The sequence below is a fragment of the Elephas maximus genome, chromosome 1, assembly GCF_024166365.1.
Source record: "Elephas maximus indicus isolate mEleMax1 chromosome 1, mEleMax1 primary haplotype, whole genome shotgun sequence".
Lineage (NCBI taxonomy): Eukaryota > Metazoa > Chordata > Mammalia > Proboscidea > Elephantidae > Elephas > Elephas maximus.
The window spans coordinates 95,775,644-95,803,622 of NC_064819.1; the positions used below are offsets into that span (position 1 = coordinate 95,775,644).

A 27,979-nucleotide genomic window follows, 5' to 3' on the forward strand; every position below is an offset into this window, starting at 1 on the left:
ATTTCACAAAGGGGCTCCATTTAGTGAGTCTTTCCCTGGCGGCAACACTCTCCACATCCCCACCCTTTTCCAGCTCCATGATGGTCCTGCTGCCTCCTGAAGCCCCCTGGATAGCGGCTCTGGCAGTGTTACTTATGGTGCTGAGCAATCCCGTGGTCCAGGGCAGAGTCACTCCAGGTAAGTGCAGAGCTGCAATTCCTGAAGAGCCTGACTCAACTCCCAGGGGCCTTTCCCTGTAAGGGCACAGACTCTGAGACAGGCTACGGGGGCGCCTGCCATAGCGCAGGGTCTTTGGTTCCTAGCAAGGGAATCAGGCTCACCCCTTGATACTCTCCCATGGGCCTATGAGAGGTCTCCCAGGAACACAGGCACAGTGAGCAGGGATGAGGAGATGCTGCCAAAGGGTCAGTATGGCTGTCTGTTGTGGGAAATAGAGACTAAAGTTCTGGGATTTGGAGGGACATGATTTCCAGAAGGAGGTCAGCCTCTCAGGCATCCTCTCTTCTGCATCACAACCTTGAGGGGACTCATACAGAGAGCCACTGGCTGAGATGCCCAGGCTGTCAGGCCGACCATGCCAATTCAGTGCTCAGGGAGCGGGCCTTCATTCTCTAGGGCAGAGCAGGAACCTGCACCCCTTGGACAGTGATGGTAAGAGGGGGAGGAAGGTGGAGAGACAGGCTGTGGTTCCAGCCCCTGGCCACATTCTAGTTGAAGATCATTCTCTCAAAGTTCCCAGGACTTGATCAGCATATTCTCAGGGCTGGTTGAGATTTGTAGGAAGAATGAAATGAGATTCTGTAGATATATGAAAGGGATTGAGGGTAGGCCACCAGAAGGCCAAGGAAGGAGTAGCAAGGGAGAGGCTTCTTCCTCCTGCTACCTCACTGTGGCTAGTTGAATATTACAACTGCCAGGACTCTGTATCTCTCAGGGTGCTTCTTAACTTTCTAAGTCCTCATTTACACCCAAGACTATGCGAAGTAGGGTTAGCAAGTGGATCATCTTGGTTTCTCACTAACTCCTACTTTTTCTTTCATGGATCCTCCTTTAGAACCCTCTGCACCCCTCCCTAAAACACGCTGTCTTCATTTGACTCTCCTGAATACAGCCTTCAAGCTCCAAGGCCGCTCTCTTTTGGGTTGGATGTATTTGCTGAAATGGGAGGGAACCTAGCAGATGTTAGTCACAGAGGGGTGCTGGGAACTAACCAACAGAACAGCTCAGCTGTGCAGCCTGTGCCTTCAGAATCCTGGAAATTAGAGAGGGATGAGGCTGGGAAAGGAGGAGCCTGAAGATGTGGTTACATGATAGAGAATAATGTTCAACAGGAGATGAAGGGATGCAGCGCCTGGATCTCATAGGAAGGGCTGGTCTGCAGAATAATGAGCAGTGGTGGGAGTCATGGTCATCCCATAGGTGGAATGAACAGAGAGCAGAGTGGTGCCTGTGATGGTGCGAGAGGGAAGTAGTGGAGAGGCAAAGGGTGGACTAAGATCTGTAGGAAGAATGAGACAAGAATGTGTAGGTATGTGAAAGGGACTGAGGGTAGGTATCAGAACAAATGCTCAGTAAAAACCTACAGGAGAAGCTGGAGTCACAGGGGAATGTAGATAGAGTAGGCAGGGAAGTTTCTACAATTCCCTTCACACTGTTCCAACTCCCAGCCTCAAACAGGCAGAAGAAGAAAGGCATGAGAGGACAGCCTTTAGCTTAAAGGGACCAGGAGAGAAAAGCTTGGTTGAGAGGACCCCTATTGAGTATGAAGTGATGATGTAGCAGATGGGGGCTCAAAAACCAAACTTAGGGAGGCAACATCTTTTTAGCTCTGGCAGACTTTAAAAATGAGCTGTTATGACTGAGGTCCCCTCATCACCAAACTCACTATCCCAGGGTCTTAGGGCCACAGTCCCAAGTCCTCCCTGTCACACCAGCTGGTCAGTTGAAGAAGCTCATCGTAGATTTGAATCTTTATATTCTTACTCTTTTTGTCATTTTTATCCCCCAAGTAAAATCACTGGGAAAAGGAGAGGTGGGAAGATCTAGTCAGCAGATAGTCAACAAAAGCTTTTCAACCACTAAGATCTGGTCCAAATGGCAACTCCGGGGGGCGATTTTCTAGCAGCCTGTGGGCTGAACTGGTCCCTTCATCCTAAGTGTGTCTTTAGAATTTTGCACGTATTAAAACAGATCATACATTGAAAAGGGGAAGGGATTAATGTATATGGAGCAGTGTCAGATACAATGCTACATGCTTTACGTGAGTTAACTTATCTAATTCGCAGAGCAGTAAACAGTAGTATTGCTATTTTACATTTCAGAAACGGAGACTTAGAGAGGTTGTCACTTGCTGTCTCTGATCACACAGTAGTAAGTGGTAGAGCTGGGACTTGAAACCATACCTGTGATGTGTTCTCTTTCTCACATCATACTGCCTCCATTATATTCTCCTATGATTATTTTTAAAAATATATCCTGTGAATGAGAGATGATTTTGCTTAGATCAGTCCTTTCAAACTCTGCTCTGGGCAACTCAAGAGTTGCTTCAAGGGTTCCACAAACAGTGTAAGTTTCTTACACCCCTCCAAAAAGAACCCACTGCAGTAGGATCGATTCCAACCCATTGCGACCCTATTGGACAGAGCAAAACTGCCCCATAGCGTTCCCAAGGCTGTAATCTTCGTGGAAGCAGACTGGCCACATCTTTCTCCTGTGGAGTGGCTGGTGGGTTCCAGCCACTGACCTTTTGGTTAGCAGCTCAGCATTTAACCACTGTGCCACCAGAGCTCTTTATACAAATGTAAAAAATGAAAACTTGAAATTGCCCAAAGAACGCACTCATCATTTATGTCTACTTTGCAGGTAAAATTGCATCTGAAAACAAAAATGAATGTTTCTTTTATAAAAAAAAGTTTCAAAGTTACTTTTCTAGACTGACAGTAATGTTTCCTGATTGATAAATGAGGAAGGAAAATAAGGAATAACCTATTAAAATTACAGGAAACACAGAGCTGGGACAGTTGGGTGGGAAGGAGCAGATTGGCAGGGACAGAAAGGCTCTTAGTCTGAGGGGGTTGGGGACCCAAGGGGCTAAGGTACAGGGCGCCAGGAGAGGAGGCAGGGCGGGCTGTCTGAGCCAAGAATTGGAATCTTGCCTTAGCACTGACCCTATAGACTACAGGCTTTTATGGTGGTCCCTGAGGCTAGTCACACCAGTTGTGCAGCTTCGGGTTGGGGCACATTTATTCCAGCCATCACTATGATGACAGTGGTAGCAGCCAGGTTACTCCACAACCACCTCTTCTTTCCCCTGGAAACTCCACGCCTAATAATATCCTCAGGAAGGCTCCCCAATACTTCAGGCTAAAGTTGGCTGCAGAGCTTCATCTGGGGGTTTGGGCTCCTCATGTTTGGCTTCAATCTTTCCCACTTTCCCTAATTTAGTACTCCCCTGATATGGTAAAAGCAGGTGAACATCCTGTTTAAAAACACATTTGCAGCCCCACCAGACATTAAATGTGGTCTCAGAAGTTGTATGATAAATTGGATCTGGTATTTAAATGTGTGATATTATTTAATGAAGTAACAGAGCTTTCTATTTAAAAACACATTTTAGAGTTTCCTCTCCTGTTCCAGGCACATAGTTCATTTTGTTTGTTCATTTATTCACTGATACACAAATACTTACTGAACACTGTAATAAATCCTAGATATAGAAAAATCGACAGTAGGTATTTGCCTTAAGAAGTTAACTTGAAGAAAATGAAACAGACAAGACTCACAGCACATTAATTTTCCTAATGTGTCCAAGAACAGACCAGGTCCAAAGAGACTAAGACAAAAGCAAACACAAATGCTGTTGATCATTGTTACTTCTGTGCAGACTTGCAGCTGCTGAAGCAATGCTGGCAAGACTCCTTAAGATGACCAGCATGTGGTAAAGGCTGCACATTTCTTTTTATTAAAAATGACATCGTCGATACCTCTAGGAACGATGATGTTACCCTCAAGGTCTCTGGGCATTGTGATGATTTTCACTGGTTAATGTGCATTCCACATTCTCCCTACAGCCACATTTGAAAAGTGAAAAGATACATTAACATTCAGGCTAGGAAGCCTTACGCCAAACTTCAAAAAATTTATTTCTGTATTTACAACACAAGGGGAAATTGAGGTGTATACGAGATGTAACAGCAGTACATAAGAAAGAGCACCTAACTGTGGAACAGAGAGAGAAATGAGGGAAGGCTTCGCGGAGGAGGTGACATTTGAACCAAGACTGCCACCAGGATGACAATGGCAGGGAAGGAGCTGAGGGAAAGAGACCTCACCAGTCTCCGTTTTCCCCAGCTCCTCCTGCCCTGCCCATCCTCTGCCTGAGAACCTCTCCCACTGCTCCCTCTGGTGAGATTCTGCTGTGACCCCAGATGAACTGAAGCCCTCATCTTCCTCTCCTCCTCCAGCTGCTAGCAGAATTGACTGCTTTCTCCTCAGTATGTCCACACCTCTCTAAACGTCACCTGGTCAATCAGCTCTCATCATGCACTCACCTTATGTTCATTAAATTCTCTCATTTTATGGGTGAGAAGACAGAGGCCAGAAAGGATCTCACCTGTCTAACATCACATAACTCACTATTAGGGGGAAAAAAAGATTTTAAAATCCAACCATGAGGCAGGGAGATTCGGGGAGGACAGTCAGCACCTTGGACTTGTACAGTACATAAAGGTAAGAGAGAGAGAGGAGGGGAACACCACGGCTGCAAACACGGCTACTGGGCCCGGAGGCACCCGGACGGGAAGACCGTGGCGAGCAGGGTCAGCGCTCTCAGGCCGCCGGCCCAGGACGGCTTCGGGTCTGAGGCCGGCGGGAGGGCGGCGCGAGGCGCGCGGGGCGGTGCGGCGGGAAGACTCCGCCCGGGGGCGGCCGCTCTCTTCAGGCCGAGGGCCTCGGGCCCGGGGGCGGGCTTGGAGCGCCGCCGCCTCAGCGCCGCCCTCTCCCCGCAGAGAATTACGTGGCCCAGGCACGGCAAGACTGCTACGCGTTTAACGGGACGCAGCGCTTCATGGAGAGATACATCTACAACCTGGAGGAGTATGTGCGCTTCGACAGCGACGTGGGGGAGTTCGTGGCGCTGACCCCGCTGGGGCGGCGGAGTGCCGAGTACTGGAACAGCCAGAAGGACATCCTGGAGGAGAAGCGGGCCACGGTGGACAGGGTGTGCAGACACAACTACGAGCTGGACGAGGGCTTCACCCTGAAGCGCCGAGGTGAGTGAGGCTGCGGCCGCGGAAGGGCGGCGGTGGGAGGGTCTCCGTCCGCGGGCCTGGCTCACGGGGGCCGCGGGGTCAGCGGAGAGACGGCGGGCCGAGCGGGACAAGCTTGGCGTCCTAGGTGAAGCAGGAAGGAGGATTTGGGGCTGGGGATGATGAGGGAGGAGAACCAGCCCGGAGGCGTAGTACTTGTCCAGCGGAGAGAGGGCAGGACCAGCTGGCTGGAGGCTGGGGTGGGGAGACAGGGCTGTGGTCCAGGTTTGCGATGTGGGAGATGGTGCGGGTACTGCCAAGCAGAACAGGCCATGTAGAAACACTTGTGGGGGAAGACAGTGCATTCCCTTTGGGGTCTGCGGGGTTTGAGATGCTTGAGGGACACCCAGGTGGACTGTGTAACGGAGTTATAGTAAAGGGTCTGGAACTGGTGAAAAGGGTCTGGGTGAGAGAAGATTTTCAGATAAGATTATGTAGGAAGAGGAGATTCAGTGAGAAGAAAAGGGAACAAAGGACTGAATCCCAGGAACGTTGACATTTGTGATGTTGGCTAGGAGAGAAAGGCCTGTGAAGGAGAGCGAAAAGTAAAGAAGGAGTGTTAGAGTCCACACAGAGAGCAGCCACAGAAGCTGAGATAGAGAGTTAACCAAAAGGGCACAGTAGACAGTGGTAGAAAACTTAGAAAGATCATGTAAATACAACTTGGCAGTGTGGGTTTGGGAATCGGGGAGACCTTGGGGAGGGCAGGTTGACTGCAGCAGTGAGAGCAGGAGCTGGGCCACAGTGGGCTGAGAAGTGAGTGGGAGGTGAGAATTAGGGGAGATGAGGATGAGGGTGGAGCATAAGCTTCTCAGAGGCTGAGATAACATTTTATTCCTGTTTGATTCCCCAGCGCTGGTGCAGAGTAGCTTTTGAGCTAGATTGTACTGTTCTTTCAGGAAACTGGAGTGTGAAGGGAAGAAGAGAGATGAGGTGCCTGCAGGGTCCAGAGGACTTTTCAGGGACCGGACAGAAGATCATTAACTTCCTCCCATTAGCTTGTACAGGGGGAGTCTGGGTGCACCAACCTGAGAAAACCGAACAGAAACAAGCACCCTTCTCACAGAGAAAAGGGAAAAGATGAAGGGTGGGAGCAGGTAGGAACTGTGTGAGGTTACACCTTCTGACTACTTTTTTCTTGGAAAAGTGGAAGGCAAGGTCATCTGCTAAGACTGAGATGGGGGACAAATTGATTAGGAATTAGGAGAGTGACATGTGTTTAGGGAAGTTGCTGCGGTACTTAGGTGAGAGAAGCACCCAAAACAATAGGATTGGCAAAAACTGTTGAGGGCCTTACCAATAATTTGTAGGGACCCAAAAATTCTACCTGGCACCATTGTCTTCAATGATAACGAGCTGCCAGATTGCAGAGAGCCCTGGATGCCAGCCTACAGAGTTTGGATTTATCTTCTAGGCCAGTGGGTCCCCAGCCCAGCTCTCAGAGGCTCACCATAATCTCCTGGAGATCTTCTTTAAGCACAGATTCCTCAAACCTCCTGTCCGTAGATTCAGATTCAGGAGATGGTGAGGTCTGGAAACATGTAATTTGAATTATCTCATTAGTTATTCCCATGTAGCCATGTAAGTGTTGCCAGGCAGTGAAGATTTTTTTAATCTAGGAAAATGACAAGGTCAGGGCTGAGTTTTCAGAACAGTGGGAAATGAGTTGGGGAGAGGAAAGACAAGTTAGGGATATCAGGTCAGAAAGTGTTATTGTTGTAAATCGTCATAAGGGCATGAATTAGAACGAGGAGGAACATGGAGAGGTGGATGAGGAGAAGGGGATGGGATTTGTGGCAATTCTAATGTGGATGCCCAATTAAGTTCTGGAAGTAATTGAGCAGATGGTTTGTGGGTATTAGACAAGGGGGTCTTAGAGTAAATAGGCATCTTTTGCTTTTGTGGAAGGTATTTTGAGCTGGGTCAGAGTTGAGACCGTTTGGCTTCTAGATAGCTTCAGCGCTCCCAAGAGGTCGATTGTGTACTCATGGCTAAGTACGTATGGTGGAATGTTCTGGGACCTTAAAACAGACACCCAAGAATAGCCCCCAATTTGCATGAGGCCACGAGTCCCGTGGGAGCAAACTTAAACCTGATCCACAATTGGGATTCAGATAGCATTGAACTGTCTGATGGACTGTGAATTTATAAAGGCAGTTGAAGTAGGGTGAAACACACACACACACACAAAAACACAAAACCTATTGCCGACGATTCAATTCTGACTGATAGTGACCCTATGGGAGAGAGTAGAACTGCGCCATACAGTTGCTAAGGAGCACCTGGTGGATTCGAACTGCCGACCTTTTGGTTGGCAGCTGTAGCTCTTAACCACTACACCACTAGGGTGGAAAAGAAAATAACTTTGAGTAAAGAAGGCTGGCAGTTTTGACAAATCTGGGTACAGGGCAAAATATCAGTGGAAGCAATGGGTGTGTGACTAGTTCAAGTCTATGCTGTTACCTGACCCACCCCTACCTCAGGATATTTGTGTTCTCTGGGAGATAGAAAGCAAAAACACTAACTTATTAAGGACAGAGAAGCTCTAATGGGGAAAATCTCTGTGACTGGGGTTTCTCTAGGGACAGATGGAACTTTCCTGTCCCTAGAGATGGCAGAGGCCCCAAACGAGTAACTGCATTGGGTGTTAGGAGATCATAGGAAGCAGACGTCAGTATGGACATTGGTCTAAGAACAGCCGAGCTGTATAAGGAGAAGAGAGGACATCAAGGAGAGAGAGTTATAGGTACAAGTATACTTGACTACTTGTGAGAACCCTTGAGGATCTGAAGAAGACATAACTGCAGAGAAGGAACTTGGTGAAGCGCTGGAATTCCTCCTAATCAGAGATCCAGGGGCTCAGAACATTGGGTTAGGGGATATTACTATACATATAGAGAATTTGTGGGTTTTTTTTTTTTTTTTGGCGGGGGTATGGAAATAGAAAATATATAGATTGTTTAAAGAATAAGTCATGTCAGACTTACTTCATTTCCTTTTTATTTCCCTTTAAAATAAATTTATTAGATTGACAAACCAAAAGAATATCATTGTCCAAACATAACTTCAACAAATTATTTTCATCTTCTTCATCAAGATAGAGAGAGCATTGAAAAGACAGGTAGTTTCACAGGTGGTTAAACATTCTTTGTCCAAAACTATTAGTTATTGGCTTATGGTTAAAATTGCTGCTGAATCTGCCACAGAGTGCTGACTTTATCTCTCTCCTGTTCTTCTCAGAGAAACCCTGGTGGTGTAGTGGTTAAGTGCTATGGCTGCTTACCAAGAGGTCAACAGTTCAGATCTGCCAGGTGCTCCTTGGGAACTCTATGGGGCAGTTCTACTCTGTCCTATAGGGTCACTATGGGTTGGAATCAACTTGAGGACAGTGGGTTTGGTTTTGGGTTTGGTTCTTCTCAGTCTTTGTTATGTAATTCAAAGTCATGCATATTCTATTTGAAGGGCTACCTCTATCTTTTCAGTACTACCCTTATTCACTAGGCTAATTACGGAAACCCTGATGGTATAGCTGTGTGCTTTGTGTTTTGGTGGTATAGTGGTTAAGAGTTTAACTACTAACAAAAAGGTTGGCAGTTCAAATCCAACAGGCACTGCTTGGGAACCCTATGGGAGCAATTCTGCTCTTTCCTGTAGGGTCGCTATGAGGCAGAATCGACTTGACACCGAAGGATTTTTTTGGAATTATATCAATTATATTGTAAATATCTAGAATTAAATTCCATAATGAAAATGTCTAAGAAATAATAGCCTCAAGTGCCATTGCCTTTTTGTTTGTTTGTTTTTGTTCCGTGATTATAGTCCAACCTAAAGTGAACATCTCCCCCTCCAAGAAGGGGCCCCTGCAGCACCACAACCTGCTTGTCTGCCACGTGACAGATTTCTATCCAGGCAGCATTGAAATCCGGTGGTTCCGGAATGGACAGGAGGAAACAGCTGGGATTGTGTCCACCGACCTGATCCGTAATGGAGACTGGACTTTCCAGATCCTGGTAATGCTGGAAATGACCCCCCAGCAGGGCGACGTCTACACCTGCCACGTGGAGCACCCCAGCCTGGACAGTCCTGTCACCGTGGAGTGGAGTGAGTGACTCCCTGATGGCTCTGCTGGGCCCCACGTTCTACAGAGCAGGGGATGCTCTGGCTTTGGGGTCCCCTCATGCTGTCTCATGTCTCTGTATACTGAGTCACGCCTACCCCATCTTTCTCCTGTACAAACCCTGACCGTGGTTCCGAGCTGGAGGAAGTGGAGACTTGCATGTCCCTGACCTGGGGGATCCTGAGGATTCACAGTTCTCCCCTCTTGTCAGAAAATATAGGCACCTCAGACCCCTTCCTGCATGACCCTCACACATGAGAGTGGTCCTCTTCCCTCAGCCTTTTAGCCTATCCTGAGTTATTTTGAGAGGCAGCTACCAGAAATCAGTGTTTGTCTCCCTTAATGAAGTCACCAGCCTAAGCTCTAGAGCTTAGGGATCTTTTAGTGGTCCAAACTTAGTCCTTCTCCAAAGTGTAGCCCTCTCACTGTCCTCACGACAGCATTCTACATCAGACTCGAATATCTCAGACAGGACCTGAGTGGGTACTCAGATGGAGCTGAGACTGACCAGGGGTCTGTTCTTCCCAGAGGCGCAGTCTCATTCTGCCAAAAACAAAATGCTGACTGGAGTCGGGGGCTTTGTGCTGGGATTCATCATCCTTGGAGTGGGTGTCTTCATGCATAAGAGAAGCAAGAAAGGTAAGGGACCGTCAGGAGATGACTGAGACTTAACTGCCTCTGTCTCACTCATCCGTCCATCTTCCATGCTAAGGGACTGAGCCACAAAAGCAACTCCAGAGAATTCTGGAGACCACAGAAATCAGATGGTTGAGGAACTAAGCTGGTGTTTAGGGAGAGGAGAATCCCCAGGCTGGGATCTTGTCTCAGCCAGAAGCAGGAGGTCTCCAATACTCAGGCTTTTGCAAGGGGGTCATTTAGGATCAGGGCGATGGGGGACGGGATGGGAAAGCTTATCTAATTATCTAAGGTGTTTTTAATGACTGAAAACATCCTCTTTCTTTCTTTCTTTCATTCTAGTTCAACAAGGACTTCGATAAAACAGGTAGTATTTCTGCTTCGTTTTTCTTCAGGGGGTGGGTTGCAAACAGATATTAACTCCTTTCATTGCATTGCAACACTGACTGGATACACTGTATTTAGGACATTTTGGGGAGAAATCTCAGGGCCTGAACTTCTCTTTCATACTCAGCCCTTCTTGGGTGAGGGTAGGAAGCAAGAAACACTTTGCTCCATTGGTGAAGGAAGCCCAGAAAAATTGTTTGTTTTCCAATCAGGCTGACTCAGACTCTCACCGTAATTTTTCTTTCCTGGGACATAAACAAAGAGGGGTCAGCAAACTGGAATAACTTTCTCTTTTACCCCCACAGGGTTCGTGATCTGACCTGAAAGACTATGTGTGCCTCAGAACAAGTATCTGTCTGTTTCTTTAGCCCCAGAAGGCTGATTCTGGGACAGACCCTCAGCTTCCCAAGAGAATGTTAATGAAATGTAATTTATCTCAACCAGTTTCTGTAGCCCTGCTCTCTGATTCTATGCACAGCCTCTTTCATGGGGCCTCCAGCCATGTTCACCGGTCCTTAACGCCATAAATAATCAAAATCCAATGTTATTCTCTGTTTTCTTGTAAGAGTATGTACCCTGTCGATTTTGCCATTGTTTTTGCTTGAGGGTTTCGATAAAGAGTAGGTGTTAACGAAGAAGTTACTGTTGTTTACACTTAAAGAAAATTATGAAAATGAGGATGTCTTAATTATTTGAGACAGCGGCCAGTTGAAAGTGGACCTTCTCTGAATTTGTTGTATTTCATTGTGCTTCCCCACATTCGCATGGTGTACTTCCCTTCTAGTAGGTCTGAGAACGTCATCCTTAGTTATTCAAGGATGAGCAGACTCTGAATTCCGGGGTTATAGAACCCATATTCACATAGCACTGATTCAACATATAATTCTTTATGAGTATGTTATACCGTTTTACTAGTAATAAATTAATAATCAGAATTTAAGAATATAATGTAATAAACGTTAATCCCTCTCTTTGAAGACCACAATAAATAGTCCTTGACCAAACGTGGCTTAGCATTTTTAGTGCATCAAGTTACAGAGGATACAGACTTCTGCTCTAAGTCTGTATCCATCAGAGGACCCCAGACCTACTGCCCTAGTAATTCATGCAGTGGGAAATGCATCCTCAATGTTAAAAAAGACCCAAAGCAATACATGTAGCACTTTTTCCAAACAGAAGCCTACATTTAAAATCAAATTATTATGGATTTTGTGTTTCATCTTAAATTGCCTTTAAATTCAAGATAGAGAACATATTTACTTTCTAATGCATGTACTGAGTGCTCAGCAGCTCTCTGACACACCAAGTTGGTGGTTTCTTACAAGCTGCTCCTGCATCTTGTTTGCCTCTCAGCACCTGCCCCTGTTCAGTTCCCATGAGCTGGTTTGTTCCTCTCATACAGCTTCCCCCCATCCCCTAAGTCATGCCTGGCGTGTGCGCATCATCTTCACCCATTTCAAAAAGAGGTCAAGTCCAAAGATACAGAGGTGGGTTTCATTGACACAGAAGTAAGGAAACTGGGGTCTCCAGAAAGGATGGGATTGAAGGAGTTATAGAGGGAGTCCAGGAAGAGAAGCCAAGGACATGGAGAATCAACCATGTCTGATGTAATCACCTAAGTGCTTAACGCACTATGCCTCGTTTAACCCTTATAACCCAGGGAAGAGGGTACAGTTTTATTTTCTTTTCAAAGACATGGAAATGGGGCCTTGCTGACGTGACACGGCTATCACATGGCACAGCCACAAATAAAATTTAGATCTGACTCCAAAACCCATGCTCCTTGTATGACTCAACCTGAGAGAATTTATAGAGAAACACGGCCCTTGCTCAGTTAAGACACCATTATCCCTCGGTAGCGTCATTTTCTCTAAGTCTGGAAATGAAAACCCTGTTGCTTCCTTTTGTGTAGTAATTTCAGCTGTCCCATAGTGAGGTGACCAGGGTAGTTTAAAGTAAATAAATATGGACCGTTTATCTCTCCCATTACCCTTTCAGGCTTCAGAGCCACCACTTGAGAAACCTATTCAGTGGGAAATTAATACGATTGGAAATGAGCCATTCAAAAAGGAGAGAGGTCAAGGGTTTACAGGAAGTTCTCAAAATCTAGATCGATATTAACTCCCCAGACCCAGAGCAGACAAATCCCTCACCCAGAGCCTCCAAGCACTGGGTGTTCCAAACCACATCCAACCGCAGCCTTCCCCAGCCGTTCTTATTCTCTCTTCCTTCCCTGTGCTATCAACCAGAGAGTACCCAGGGCACAGTGGACATTCTCTAGGCCCTAGCTCCTAGCAGTTTCAGAAATTCCCACATTACAGGTCCAAAATAAATACTCTTAGGGAATTGATGGCATAAGGAGAGCTGGAATAGGCCCTAGAATAGCAGAAAGAAGGCATCAGACACATCTAACCCTAACATACACAGGCGTTTATTGGTCTCCGGGATTCCTCAGGAAGGATACAGTACAGGGAGCGTTCCTAGAAGAGACCAGGACGTGGAGACTAGCAAGTGCAGTGTTGTCTCAAAACCATTCTTCAAAATTTCAACGTTTATCAAGTACTTTCTATCTGCCTGGCCCCCTTACTAGGTGCTAGGTTTGGTAAGATCATAAAGAGAGGCAAAAATTGGAGCAGTTTTTCAGTACATTAGTCATTGAGAAGCACAGAGATTCAAAGGAAACTTAGGACTGAAGCTTTAAAGAAGACCTGAAGTTAGGTTCTCCCCTGTGTCCTTTTCCGTGACAGAAAGATTGTCACCTGCAGTAGGACGAATGTAGTAGGTTTAGGACTCCACTGTAGTATTGTGTCCTGGTTATCTAGTGCTACCGTAACAGAAATACCACAAGTGGATGGCTTTAACAAAGAGAAATTTATTTTCTCACAGTCTAGTGGATTACAAGTCCAAATTCAGGGCGTTGGCTCCACGAGAAGGCTTTCTCTCTCTGTTCGCTCTGGAGGAAGGTCCTTGTCCTCAAGGATGCCGTTGAGTCTGTTCAACTCAGGGTGACCCCACATGTGTCAGAGTAGAGCTGGGCTGTATAGAGTTTTCAATAGCTGATTTCTCAAAAGTAGATCACCAGGCCTTTCTTCTGAGACACCTTTGGGTGGACTTGAACCACCAGCCTTTTGGTTAACAGTGAGCTTTGTTAACCACTTGCACCACACAAAAAAAAAAAATAGCCTCCCCAAAAGGTCTCTGTCCTGATAATATTACAGGTGAGTGAGTCCTAGCACGTTTCCAAGGAATAGATTATTCCTATCTTTATACATATTGATCTAGAAAACAGAAAGGAACAAAAGCTTTTTAGATCATTTTATGAGGCTAGTGCCTCCTTATTTCCAGATGCAGCTAAGGATAAAGTACAAGAGAAACAGGGGCTCATCTCATCCATGATGAGATTCACTTTGCTCAAATAAATTTTAGCCTAGGGATGGAATGATGGTTCTAAATTAGAAAAATCCATAATGTGATTAATATGTCAGTACACTAAAGAAGGAAAATTCAATAATTTCAACTTGATCCACCTCAACAAATGCATAAAATAATAAATTTCACCACATGACAAAGATAATAAGCTAAAAAATCTATGGCAATGATATTTATGGAGAAATTAGATGTATTAGCTTTCAGATTAGGACAAACATAGGATGTGCTTCTTTGTTGCAATTGCTTAAGACAGTAGTGAAGGTTCTGGACATCACTATGAGACAGAAGAAAATCAAGGCTCTAAAGAGTGTACACGTTACAATAGATACGAAATTTTAAAGAATCTACAAATTATTAGGAAAGTTCAACACGTCCAATTCAGACCAGAAACACAAAGATCAATAGTGCAGCAATCATTAACTATAAAATATAGTTAAATTAAATAATGAAATAGCATTTGCTGCTGTTGTTGTCAGGTGCCATCGAGTCAGCTCTGACTCATAGCGACCCTATGCACAACAGAACGAAACACTGCCCAGTCCTGCGCCATCCTTACAATCGTTGTTACGCTTGACCTCATTGTTGCAGCCACTGTGTCAATCCACCTCATTGAGGGTCTTGCTCTTTTCCGCTGACCTTGTACTCTGCCAAGCATGATATCCTTCTCCAGGGACTGATCCCTCCTGACAACATGTCCAAAGTATGTAAGATGTAGTCTCGCCATACTTGCCTCTAAGGAGCATTCCGATTGCATTTCTTCCAAGACAGATCTGTTCGTTCTTTTGGCAGTCCATGGTATGTTCAATATTCTTCGCCAACACCACAATTCAAAGGCGTCAACTCTTCTTCAGTCTTCCTTATTCATTGCCCAGCTTTCACATGCATGTGACGCGATCGAAAAAAACCATGGCTTGGTTCAGGCGCACCTTAGTCTTCAGGGTGACTTTTTTGCTCTTCAACACTTTGAAGAGGTCCTTTGCAGCAGATTTACCCAATGCAATGCGTCTTTTGATTTCTTGACTGCTGCTTCCATGGCTGTTGATTGTGGATCCAAGTAAAATGAAATCCTTGACAACTTCAATCTTTTCTCCGTTTATCATGATGTTGCTTATTGGTCCAGTTGTGAGGATTTTTGTTTTCTTTACGTTGAGGTGCAATCCATACTGAAGGCTGTGGTCTTTGATCTTCATTAGTAAGTGCTTCAAGTCCTCTTCACTTTCAGCAAGCAAGGTTGTGTCATCTGCATAACGCAGGTTGTTAATGAGTCTTCCTCCAATCCTGATGCCCCATTCTTCTTCATATAGTCCAGCTTCTCAGATTATTTGCTCAGCATACAGATTAAATAGGTATGGTGAAAGAATACAACCCTGACGCACACCTTTCCTGACTTTAAACCAGCCAGTATCCCCTTGTTCTGTCCAAACAACTGCCTCTTGATCTATGTAAAGGTTCCTCATGAGCACAGTTAACTGTCCTGGAATTCCCGTTCTTTGCAATGTTATCCATAATTTGTTATGACCTACACAGTCGAATGCCTTTGCATAGTCAATCAAACACAGGTAAACATCCCTCTGGTATTCTCTGCTTTCAGCCAGGATCCATCTGACATCAGCAATGATATCCCTGGTTCCACATCCTCTTCTGAAACCAGCCTGAATTTCTGGCAGTTCCCTGTCGATTTACTGCTGCAGCCATTTTTGAATGATCTTCAGCAAAATTTTGCTTGCGTGTGATATTAATGATATTGTTCTATGATTTCCACAATCAGTTAGATCACCTTTCTTGGGAATAGGCATGAATATGGATCTCTTCCAGTCAGTTGGCCAGGAAGCTGTCCTCCATATTTCTTGGCATAGATGAGTGAGCACCTCCAGAGCCGCATCTGTTTGTTGAAACATCTCAATTGATATTCCATCAATTCCTGGAGCCTTGTTTTTTTGCCAATGCCTTTTTTTTTTTCAGAGCAGCCTGGACTTCTTTCTTCAGTACCATCGGTTCCTGATCATATGCCACCTTTTGAAATGGTTGAGCATCCACTAATCCTTTTTGGCATAATGACTCTGTGTATTCCTTCCATCTTCTTTTGATGCTTCCTGGGTCGTTTAATATTTTCCCCATGGAATCCTTCACTATTGCAACTCGAGGCTTGAATTTTTTCTTCAGTTCTTTCAGCTTGAGAGACGTCAAGCGTGTTCTTCCTTTTTGGTTTTCCATCTCCAGCTCTTTGCACATGTCATTATAATACCTTACTTTGTCATCTCAAGATACCCTTTGAAATCTTCTGTTCAGTTCTTTTACTTCATCAATTCTTCCTTTTGCGTTAGCTGCTCGACGCTCAAGAGCAAGTTTCAGAGTCTCCTCTGACATCCATCTTGGTCTTTTCTTTCTTTCCTATGTTTTCGGTGACCTCTTGCTTTCTTCATGGATGATGTCCTTGATGTCATTCCACAAGTCATCTGGTCTTCGGTCACTAGTGTTCCATGCATCAAATCTATTCTTCAGATGGTCTCTAAATTCAGGTGGGATATACTCAAGGTCATATTTTGGCTCTTGTGGACTTGCTCTGATTTTCTTCAGTTTCAGCTTGAGCTTGCATATGAGCAATTGGTGGTCTGTTCCACAGTCGGCCCCTGGCCTTGTTCTGACTGATGATATTGAGCTTTTCCATCATCTCTTTCCACAGATGTAGTCAATTTGATTTCTCTGTGTTCCATCTGGCAAGGTCCATGTGTACAGTTGCCGTTTACGTTGGTGAAAGAAGGTATTTGCAATGAAGAAGTCATTGGTCTTGCAAAATTCTGTCATTCAATATCCGGCATTGTTTCTGTCACCAAGGCCGTACTTTCCAACTACTGATCCTTCTTCTTTGTTTCCAACTTTCGCATTCCAATCACCAATAATTATCAATGCATCTTGATTGCATGTTCGATCAATTTCAGACTGCAGCAGCTGATAAAAATCTTCTGTTTCTTCATCTTTGGCCCTAGTGGTTGGTGCATAAAGTTGAGATAGCATTTACATAGCATAAAAACTATAAGAATTAGGATTTTGTTTTCCATAGTTTCTTTTTTGTGTGTGTGCTTCAGGTGAAAATTTACAGCCCAAGGTAATTTATCATTCAAAAACTTATACACATATTGTTTTGTGACATTGGTTGCAATCCCCATAATGTGACAGCAAGCTCACCTATCCACCCCAGGTTGCCTGTGCCCATTTGTCCTGTTACTGTCCCTTCCTGCTTTTGGACAGGAGTTGCTCATTCGGTCTGCTATATCTGATTGAACTAAGATGCATGTTCCTCAGGTGTGTTATTTTATGTTGTATAGGCCTGTCTAATCTTTGTCTGAAAAGTGGGCTTCAGAAATGGTTCAGTCCTGAGTTAGCAGAGTGTCCAGGGGCCATAGTTTCGGGGGCTCTTCCAGTCTCTGTTAGACAGTAAGTGTCTTAGTCATCTAGTGCTGCTAGAACAGCAATACCACAAGTGGATGGCTTTAACAAAGAGACATTTATTTCCTCACAGTAAAGTAGCCCAAAAGTCCAAATTGAGGGCGTCAGCTCCAGGGGAAGGCTTTCTCTCTCTTGGCTCTGAAGGTAGGTCCTTGTCCTCAGTCTTCCCCTGATTGAGGAGTTTCTCAGGCAGAGAGACCCGGGGTCCAGAGGACATGCTCTGCTCCTGGTGCTGCTTTCTTGGTGGTATGAGGTCCCCAACTCTCTCCTTGCTTCCTTTTCCTTTTATCTCTTGAGAGATGAAAGGTGGTGCAGGACACACCCGGGAAAACTCCCTTTACATTGGATCAGGGAGGTGACCTGAGTAAGGGTGGTGTTATAATCCCACCCTAATCCTTTCAACATGAAATTAAAAAAAAAAAAAAAAAACCAAACCCGTTGCTGTTGAGTCAATTCCGACTCATAGCAACCGTATTGGTCAAAGTAGAACTGTCCCACAGAGTTTCCAAGGAGCGCCTGGTGAATTGAAACTGCTGACCTTTTGGTTAGCAGCCGTAGCACTTAACCACTATACCACCAGGGTTTCCAACATAAAATTACAATCACAAAATGGAGGAAACCACAGAATACTGGGAATCATGGCCCAACCAAGTTAATAAACACATTTTGTGGGGGACGTAATTCAATCCATGAATTCAGGGTGCCGGCTTCAGGTAAAAGCTTTCTCTCTCTGTGGGCTCTGGAGGAAGGTCCTTGTCATCAGTCCTCCTTTGGTCTGGGAGCATCTCAGTGCAGGAACCTCAGTTCAAAGGCTGCTCTCTGCTCCTGGTATTGCTTTCTTGGTGGTATGAAGTCCACCTGTCTCTCTGCTCACTTCTCTTTTGTATGTCAAAAGAGATTGGCTTAAGACACTATCTAATCTTGTAGATCTCATCAATATAACTGCTGATAATCCATTTTATTACAGCATAGTGATAGAATTTACAACACATAGGAAAATCACATCAGAGGATAAAATGGCAGACAATTATACAATCATACAAGGGAATCATGACCTAGCCAAGTTCACAGATATTTTTAGGGGACACAATTCAATCACGACAGTAAGTATGGTCTTTTTTCATGAATTTGAATTCTATTCTAGATTTTTCTCCTGCTTTGTCAGGACTGTCTGTTGCAACCCCTGTCAGAGTGGTTGTTGGTGATAGCTGGGCACCATCTAGTTCTTCTGGTCTCAGACTGCTGGAGTCTCTGGTTCATGTGGTCCTTTCATCCTTTGGACTAATATTTTTCTTGTGTCCTATTCTCATTCTTATCCTTATCCTTCTTTATTGTCCTTTGCTCTGGATGGGATGGTACCAACAGATGTATCTTAGGTGTCCACTCAAAAGCTTTTTTATAAAACCCCCAGATGCTTGCTACTCACCAAAGTGGGATGTAGAACATTTTCTTTTTTATGCCAATTGACCTCGATGTCCCCCAAGACTGTGATCCCCAGACCCCAGCCCTGCCTACTCAGTCCCTCAAAGTGTTTGGATGTGTCTAGCAAACTTTTATGCCTATACTTTGGTCTGGTTGTGCTGACTTCCCCTATATTGTGTCTTGTCCTTCCCTTCACCAAAGTTGACATTTGTCTATGATTTAGTTAGTGGTTTCTCCTCCCCCTCCCTAAACTACCCTCATAACCATCAAGGAATTCTTTTCACTGTGTATAAACCTTTCCTAGAGTTCGGATAGTGGTCTCATACAATATTTGTCCTTTTGTGATTGGCTTATTTCACTTAGCATAGTGCCCTCCAGATTCATCCATGTTGTGAGATGCTTCTCGGATTCATCGTTGTTCTTTATCGTTGCATAGTATTCCATTGTTGAAATCAACCTGCTGCAAAAGACCTCTTAAAAGTGTTAAAAAGCAAAGATATCACTTTAAGGACTAAGGTATCCTTGATCCAAGGCATGCTGTTTTCAATTGCTTCATATACATGTGAAACCTGGACAATGAATAAGGAAGTCTGAAGAATTGATGCCTTTGAATTATGGTATTGGGTAACAATGTTGAATATACCATGGACTGCCAGAGGAACAAATAAACAGTTCTGTTTTGGAAGAAGTACCACCAGAATGCTCCTTAGAAGCAAGGATAGCGAGACTTTTTCTTAGGTACTTTGGACATGTTATCAGGAGGGACCAGTCCCTGCAGAGGTACATCATGCTTGGTAAAGTAGAAGGTCCTTGAAAAAGAGGAAGACCCTTCATGAGATGGATTGAAACAGTGGCTGCAACAATGGGATTAAACATAAAAACAATTGAAGGAATGGCACAGGACCGGGCAGTGTTTCATTCTGTTGTACATTGGGATGCTGTGAGTCAGAACCAACGCCCCCAACACCTAACGACAACAACAACAGTGGCTAATGATCCACATGTGTCTTTAGCTGCCAGGGTGTCTTCTTTGGTGAAGAGTTTGTTCATGTCATTTGCCCATTTTTTAATTGGATTATTTGTTTTTTTGTTATTGAGGTGTTGTCGTATCTTGTAGATTTTAGAGATTAGACCCTTGTCAGATATGTTTTAGCCAAAATTTTTTTCACAGTCTGTAGGTTCTTTTTACTCTTTTGGTGAAGTCTTTGATGAGCTCGTGTTTAATTTTTAGGAGGTCCCAGTTATCTAGTTTATCTTCTGGTATTTGTGCATTGCTAGTTACGGTTCGTATCCTTTTTATGCCTTATATTAGAGCCCCTAGTGTGCTCTCTATTTTTTCTCCTATGATCTTTATCTTTTTAGATTTTATATTTAAGTCTTTCATCCATTTTGAGTTAGTTTTTATGTATGGCATGAGGCATGGATCTTGTTTCGTTTTTTTACAGATGGACATCCAATTATGCCTGCACCATTTCTAAAAGGACTCTTTTTCTCACTTAATGGATTTCAACCCTTTGTCAAATATCAACTGCTCGTAGATGGATGGACTTAAATCTGGGTTCTCAATTTTGTTCCACTGGTCTAGGTGTCTGTTGTACCAGTACCACCAAGCTACTTTGACTACTGTGGCTGTGTGATAGGTTCTAAAATCAGGTAGTGTGAGGCCTCCCACTTTGTTCTTCTTCTTCATGAATGCTTTACGTGTTTGGGGCCTCTTCCCTTTCCATACAAAGTTAGTGATTTTTTTCTCCATCTCCTTAAAGAATTCTGTTGGGAAGAGAAACTGGACAATGGGGAGCTCCTAAAAATCAAACACCTATGCTCATCTGAAGACTTCACCAAAAGAGTAAAAAGATTGCTTACTGACTGGGAAAAAGTTTTTAGCTATCACATTTCTGATCAGCGTCTCATCTCTAAAATCTACATGTTACTGCAAATCTCAACTACAAAAAGACAAATAACCCAATTCAAAAATGGGCAAAGGATAGGAACAGGCACTTCACTAAAGAAGACATTCAGGTAGCTAACAGATACATGAGGAAATGCTCACCATCATTAGCCATTAGAGAAATGTAAATCAAAACTACAAAAATATTCCATCTAACTCCAACAAGGCTGGCATTAACCCAAAAACCACAAAATAATCAATGTTGGAGAGGTTGTGGAGAGACTGGAACACTCACACACAGCTGGTGGGAACGTAACGTAGTACAACCACTTTGGAAATCAGTTTTGCACTTCCTTAAAAAACTGGAAATAGAACTACTCTACGATCCTGCAACCTCACTCCTTGGACTATATCCTAGAGAAATAAGAGCCTTTACACAAACAGATATATGCACACCCATGTTTGTTGCAGCAGTGTTTACAATAGCAAAAAGATGGAAGCAACCAAGATACCCATCAATGGGTGAATGGATAAATAAATTATGGTGTATTCATACAGTGGAATATTATGTATCAGTAAAGACCAATGATGAATCCGTGAAACATTTCATAACGTGGAGGAATCTGGAAGGCATTATGCTAAGTGAAATTAGTCAGTTGCAAAAGGACAAATATTGTATGTGACCACTCTTATAAGAACTCAAGATAGTTTAAATAGAGAAGAAAATATTCTTTGATGGTTACGAGAGTGGGGAGGGAGGGAAGGAGAGAGAAGGGTTTTCACCAATTAGATACTAGATAAGAACTGTTTTGGTGAAGGGCAAGACAACACACAATACAGGAGAGGACAGCACAACTGGACTAAACCAAAAGCAAAGAAGTTTCCTGAATAAACTGAATGCTTCGAAGGCCAGCGTAGCAAGGGCGGGGGTTTGGGGACCATGGGTTCAGGGGACATCATAAGGCAATTGGCATAATAAAATTAAAACAATCTGCATCCCACTGTGGAGAGTGGCGTCTGGAGTCTTAAACACTAGCAAGCAGCCATCTAAGATGCATCAAATGATCTCAACCCACCTGGAGCAAAGGGGAATGAAGAACACCAAAGACACAAGGTAATTATGAGCCCAAGAGACAGAAAGGGCCACGTAAACCAGAGACTACATCAGCCTGAGACCAGAAGAACTAGATGGTGCTTGGCTACAACCGATAACTGTCCTGACAGGAAACACAACAGAGAACCCCTGAGGGAGCAGGAGAGCAGTGGGATGCAGACCACAAATTCTCTTAAAAAGACCAGACTTAGTGGTCTGAGTGAGACTAGAAGGACCCCGGAGGTCATGGCCCCCAGACCTTCTGTTAGCCCAAGGCAGGAACCATTCCCAAAGCCAACTCTTCAGACAGGGGATGGACTGGACTATGGGATAGAAAATGATAGTGGTGAAGAGTAAGTTTTTTGGATCAAGTAGACACATGAGACTATGTGGGCAGCTCCTGTCTGAAGGGGAGATGAGAAGGCAGAGGGGGTCAGAATCTGGGCAAATGGACACAAAAATAGAGTGGAGAGAAGCAGTGTGCTGTCTCATTAGGGGGAGAGCAACTAGGAGTAGATAGCAAGGTGTATATAAATTTTTGTATGAGAGACTGACTTGATTTGTAAACTTTCACTCAAAGCACAATAAAAACTAAAAAAAAAAAAAAATGCTGTTGGAATTTGGATCCGGATTGCATTGTATCTACAGATCACTTTGGGTAGTATTGACATTCTCACAAGGCCTCTTTGACTTCTTGCAATAGTATTTTGTTTTCTTTGTATAGGTCTTTTACATCCCTGGTTAGATTTATTCCTAAGTACTTTATCTTCTTGGGGGCTATTGTAAATGGTATTGATTTGGTGATTTCCTTTTCAAGGTTCTTTTTTTTTTTTTAACGTAGAGGAATCCAACTGGTTTTTGTATGTTAATCTTGTATCCTGCTAATTTGTTGAAATCTTCTATTAGTTTCAGTAGCTTTCTTGTGTTATCTTTGGGGTTTTCAATGTATAAGATCATTCCGTCTGTGAATAGGGGTAATCTTACCTGTTCCTTGCCAGTATGGATGCCCTTCGCTTTTTTTTTTCTTGTCTTATTGCTTCAGCTAGTACTTCTGTTACAATGTTGAATTAGAGTGGTGATAAAAGGCATCCTTGTGTGGTTCCCATTCTCAAGGGAAATGCTTTCAGTTTCTCTTCATTCAGAATGATATTGGCTGCTGGCTTTGTATAAATGCCCTTTATTATGGTGAGGAATTTCCCATCTATTCCTATTTTACTGAGAGTTTTTATCAGGAGTAGGTGTCGGATTTTATAAAATAGCTTTTTCTGCATCAATTGATAAGATCATATGGTTCTTTTGTTATATTTATGCAGTGGATTACGTTGATTGATTTTTCTAATGTTGAACAATCCCTGCATACCTGATATGAATTCTACTTGTTCGTGATGTATTATTTTTTTTTGATGTGCTATTGAAATCTATTGGCTAGAATTTTGTTGAGAATTACTGCACCTGTATTCATGGGGGTTATTGGTCTGTAGTTTTTATTTTTTGTGGTGTCTTTGCTTGGCTTTGGTATCAGAATTATGCTGGCTTTATAGAATGAGCTCAGGAGTTCCTTCCTTTTCTATGCTCTGAAATAGCTTGAGTAGTATTGGTGTTAAAAAATTAGCTCTTCTCTAAGAGTTTGGTAGAATTCTCCAGTGAAGCCATCTGGGCCACGTCTTTTTTTGTTGTTATGGGGAGGTTTTTTGTTTGTTTGTTTTACCTCTTTAGTCTCTTGTTATGGGTCTATTTAGTTTTTCTAACTCAGTTTGTGTTAATTTAGGTAGGGAGTGTGTTTCTAGAAATTTGTCCATTTGCTGTAGTTTTCAAATTTGATGAAGTACAATTTTTCATGGTGTTCTGTTGTGACCCTTTTATTTCACTTGGATCTGTTGTGATATCACTCGTCTCTTTTCTCATTTTACAGAAGAAAGATGTGGCAGTCTACTTCTGTAGAGATTTACAGCCTTAGAAACCCTATGGAGTCGCTATGCCATCAACTCAATGGCAGTGGGTTTGTGTTTTGTTGTTGTTCATTTCTTATTTCAGTTACTTGCTTCCTTTCCTGGTTTTCTTTTGTCAGTTTGGCCAATGGTTTGTCCATTTGTTGACCTTTTCAAAGAACCAACTTTTGGCCTTGTTGATTCTTTCATTATTATTATTTTTTTTTTTAATTCTCTAATTTACTGCAGTGGGTTAATTTACTTCTGCTCTAGTCTGTATTATTTCTTTCTTCTGGTACCTGAGGGCTTTTTTGCCGGTCTCTTTCTATTTGTTCAAATTGTAGAGTTAATGTTTTGATTTGGGCCTTTTCTTCTTTTTTGATGTGTGCGTTTATTGCTATAAATTCACTTGTAAGTACAGCTTTTGCTGTGTCCCAAAGGTTTTGGTAAGATGCATTTTCATTCTCATTTGATTCTATGAATTTTTTTATTCCATCCTGGATTTTTTCTGTTACCCAGTAGTTTTTAAGCAAGGTGTTGTTCAGTTTCTATTATTTGATTTTTTTTTCCTTGTTTCTGTGATTGATTTCTACTTAATGGCATTATGATTATAGAAGATACTTCATATTATTTTGATGTTTTGAATTTTGTTAAGCCTTCCTTTGTGGCCTAATATGTGGTCTACTCTGGAGAATGTTCCATGTACATTGGAAAATAATGTATACTTTACTGCGCTTAGGTGAAGTGTTCTGTCTATGTCTATGAGGTCGAGTTGTTTGGCTGTGGCACTTGGATCTTCTGCATCTTTATCGAGTTTCTTTCTAGACGTTCTATCCTTCACCAAAAGTGGTGTGTCGAAGTCTCCTAGTATTATTGTAGAACTGTTCATTTCTCTTTTCAATGCTGTCAGAGGTCATTTTATGTATCTTGGAGCCCTGTTACTGGGTACATATATATTTATTGTAGTGATGTCCTTCTGGTGTATTGACCCTTTAATTATTACATAGTGCCCTTCCTTATCCTTTATGATGGATTTTGCTATTTTATCACCGATTAATATTGCCACTCCTCTTTTTTTCTTTTGGTTATTTTTGCTTGGTATATATTTTTTTCCATCCTTTACATTTTAGTTTGCTTATATCTTTGTATCTAAGGCATGCCTCTTTTACACAGCATATAGTGTTTTTTTAATCCATTCTGCCATTCTCTCCCTCTCTCGTGGTACATTAGGCCATTTACATTCAGTGTAATTACAGATAGATATGAGTTTACTGCTGTCATTTTGTGGTATTTGTGTGTGTGTATGTGTGGTATTGACAATTTCTTCATTCCACTTAATTTTATTTATGTATTTTCTTTTCATCTGTTTCATTATTTTTTATTTTGTATTTGCTGAGTCTTTATGTTTTTCTTCTTTTTTATTTTGATAGGTAGGTTTGTTAACTTCCTTTGTGGTTACCTTGAATTTACCTTTATTTTTCTACGTTTTAACTAGGTTTTTATTTCTGGACATCGTCTTGACTTCCTTTTCATGTAAAAGTTCTATGACTACACCATTTATTCCCTCATCTTTGTTTTGATGTTGTCATTGTTTACACATTGATGTCTCTGGTTCCCTATTTTCAGTACTTTAGCTTTGTTTTATTTTTGTGACTTCTTCATCTGGGTTGTTATCTGGTTGATCTGTCCTATGTGTCCTAGTCTTGGATTGTTGTCTGATGTTGTTGGTTCTTTAACTGGAGGACTCCCTTTACTATTTCTTGTAATTTTGGTCTGCATTTTACAAATTCCCTTAATTTCTGTTTATCTGGAAATGACCTAATTTCACCTTAATGTTTGAGAAGCAGCTTAGGAGAATATATAACCTTGGCTGGCAATTTTTTCCTTCAAGGCTTTATGTATGTCATTCTAATGCCTTCTTGCCTGCACAGTTTCTGCTGAGTAGTCTGAGCTTAGTCTTATTAGTTCTCCTTTGTAGTTGACTTTTTGTTTATCCCTAGCTACTCTCAGGATTTTCATTGTCTTTGGTTTTGATGAGTTTGATTATGGTATGTGTTGGTGCCTTTCTTTTTGGATCTATCTGGTTCATTAAACTTCTCGATATTTTCTCGTCTTTCATGATATTAGGAAAGTTTTCTGCCAGTGAGTCTTCAACAATTCTCTCTGTGTTTTTCATTATCCCCCCATTCTGATACTCCCGTCACTTGTAGATTTCTCCTGTTGATAGTATCCCACATTACTCTTAGGCTTTCTCCATTTCTCTTCATTCTTTTTCTGATTTTTCCTTACACAAATTGATGCCAAGGAATTTATCTTCCTTCTCACTAATTCTGAATTCCATTGTTTCAATTCTGCTCGTATGACCTTCCATAGAGTTGTCTAGTTCTGAAATTTTATTGTTAATCTTCTGGATTTTTAGTTGCTGCTTTTTTTTATGGTTTTTAGCAGCCTGTTTATTCTGTCTTTTTGTTCTATTGCTTTACTGAGTTCTTCTATTTCTTTGTGTGTTCCTTGGGTTGGTCTGTGTTTTCTCTGATCTCCTTGATGTCCTGGAGAGCTCTATATATTAGTCTTTTGAATTCTTTATCAGGTAGTTCCATTGCCTTATCTTCCTCCAGAAGGTTTTCTGATTCTTTATTTCGGTCGCTTGCTGGAACCATCTTTTCCTACTTCTTTATGTGATTTGATATTGACTGTGTTCTCTGAGACATCAAGAAGTTATTGTATTTATTTATTAATTATATGTCTGTTTACTGCATCCTGAATTTTTGTTTAGTTTAGTTTTGGTACATCCAAGTAGGCTGGGTTTGTGTGCTACCCTTGTCAGTGGCATCCTTTAGGGTCTCACCTGTTGTGATCAGAGCAGCTACTAGGTATGTGAGCCTGGGAATCTGTTCACTGTTCTTGTGGGTGTGCTGAAGATGTACAGAAAGTTTTCAGTGAAGTGATGAATCTGTCCTGTTGATCACCTTGCCGTGGGTGCAGGGGATGGTCTCCCTAGTTGTTGGGTTGGGCATTTTGTGTCTGCTTTGCTGCTTAACAGTTGATCAGTTCACAGGTGCCCGGATTGTCATTAAGTGTGTGGTGCAGAGACTCAGCTACAGTTCTGGGTGGGTAGGGCTGCCTGGAGGTGTTCAGAGCAGGCACAGATCTCTGGTGGTCGTGGGGGGCAATATGAGGGAAGGCGCATGGATTGTCCACTGCACTAGGGTGCACAGATAGGAGTGGCGCCCCTGTCTGTTAGAGTGCATAGTGGGAGCAGGTAGTAGAGCCAGTCTTTGTGTGCCCAGTGCATTGACTGGAGGGATTGTGGGTCCCCACTAATTCTCAGGCCCCTATTGTGGGCAGCTAGTTGCAATAGATGGTACTTGTGGCCTTCAGGCCTCTGGTGTGGGTGGATGAGGCCCCATCTGAGGGAGTGATGCAGTGTTGAATGTCACAAATCTGCAGCTCCCACTTGGCTGCCACAGGTAAAAATAGGCTCCAGGTGGACACCCTGCCCATTTTGTCCTAATGAGGGCATGTCTTGTGGGGTTGGCCCACAAGGCACCGGTGCAGGTGGTCAGTGAGGGTGAAGGGCACTGCAAGTCCGTGAACCCCCTATGTCAGTGGCTGGGCAACAGAGCAGGTGTCTCCCAAACAAGCCATGAATTTCTGACTTGAGAGCATGGCAGTGTTGAATGCTGCTGGATTGGTGTCAGAGCAGGGGGAGGGGGGTATGCATATGGAGAAGGGAGTGCTCCTTGGCCATGGAGTTCTGGTGGGGGAAGGGTTATGGTGCAGGTTCGGTTGTTTAGGAGCTTGCATTTAACTTTCGCAGGTCTGGTATCACTCCTGTTTTGTTCTGTAGGTGACTGGAGATTCGTTGCTACTTGGATGCATCATATGGAATGAATTTCAGCTTGGACGTTACAGCTTCCCTCAGGCTGTATACGCTGTGCACATTCAGCTAGCAGAACGCCAGCGATCCCGCAATCCATAATTCCCCATTTCCACTATTTTTGAATTGTCTCTCCTTCCACCTGTCGCTCAGTCTGATTCTTTAGCTTTGTCTTTGATGATTAAGGTTTCTAGATTATCGTATAAATTCTATTCATTTGCTTTTTCATGTCTTTTTGTCAGAGAAATGAAATAAAGTGTCTGGTTATTTTACCATCTTGGCCCCACCACCTCTATATTATTTCTTGAACTGTAAGTGAATGTGTGATCATTTAAAAATACAAAGGTTATTTTAAAAAGTATTTGCACTATAGCAATAAATTACGGCAAGCAAAATGATGGCACATACTTTCATGGGTAATTATTTAACCCTTGGAAGTAGTATTT

The 27,979-nt window shown here is 43.1% G+C and overlaps 1 protein-coding gene across 2 annotated transcripts; it reads left to right on the forward strand.

Moving 5' to 3' along the window:
• On the forward strand, nucleotides 1-27,808 carry LOC126079034 (HLA class II histocompatibility antigen, DP beta 1 chain-like). Of its 2 annotated transcripts, none has more exons than XM_049889937.1 (6): nucleotides 1-177; nucleotides 5,007-5,270; nucleotides 9,126-9,407; nucleotides 9,952-10,062; nucleotides 10,402-10,426; nucleotides 27,504-27,808. In XM_049889937.1, the coding sequence occupies exons 1-5, from the start codon at nucleotides 78-80 to the stop codon at nucleotides 10,419-10,421; spliced, it is 777 nt and encodes a 258-aa protein (XP_049745894.1). In that variant the 5' UTR covers nucleotides 1-77; the 3' UTR covers nucleotides 10,422-10,426; nucleotides 27,504-27,808. The 2 variants fall into 2 exon arrangements, with proteins under 2 accessions (XP_049745894.1, XP_049745885.1); XM_049889928.1 differs by lacking the exon at nucleotides 27,504-27,808 and adding an exon at nucleotides 10,752-11,423.
• Nucleotides 27,809-27,979: the final 171 nt, after the last annotated feature.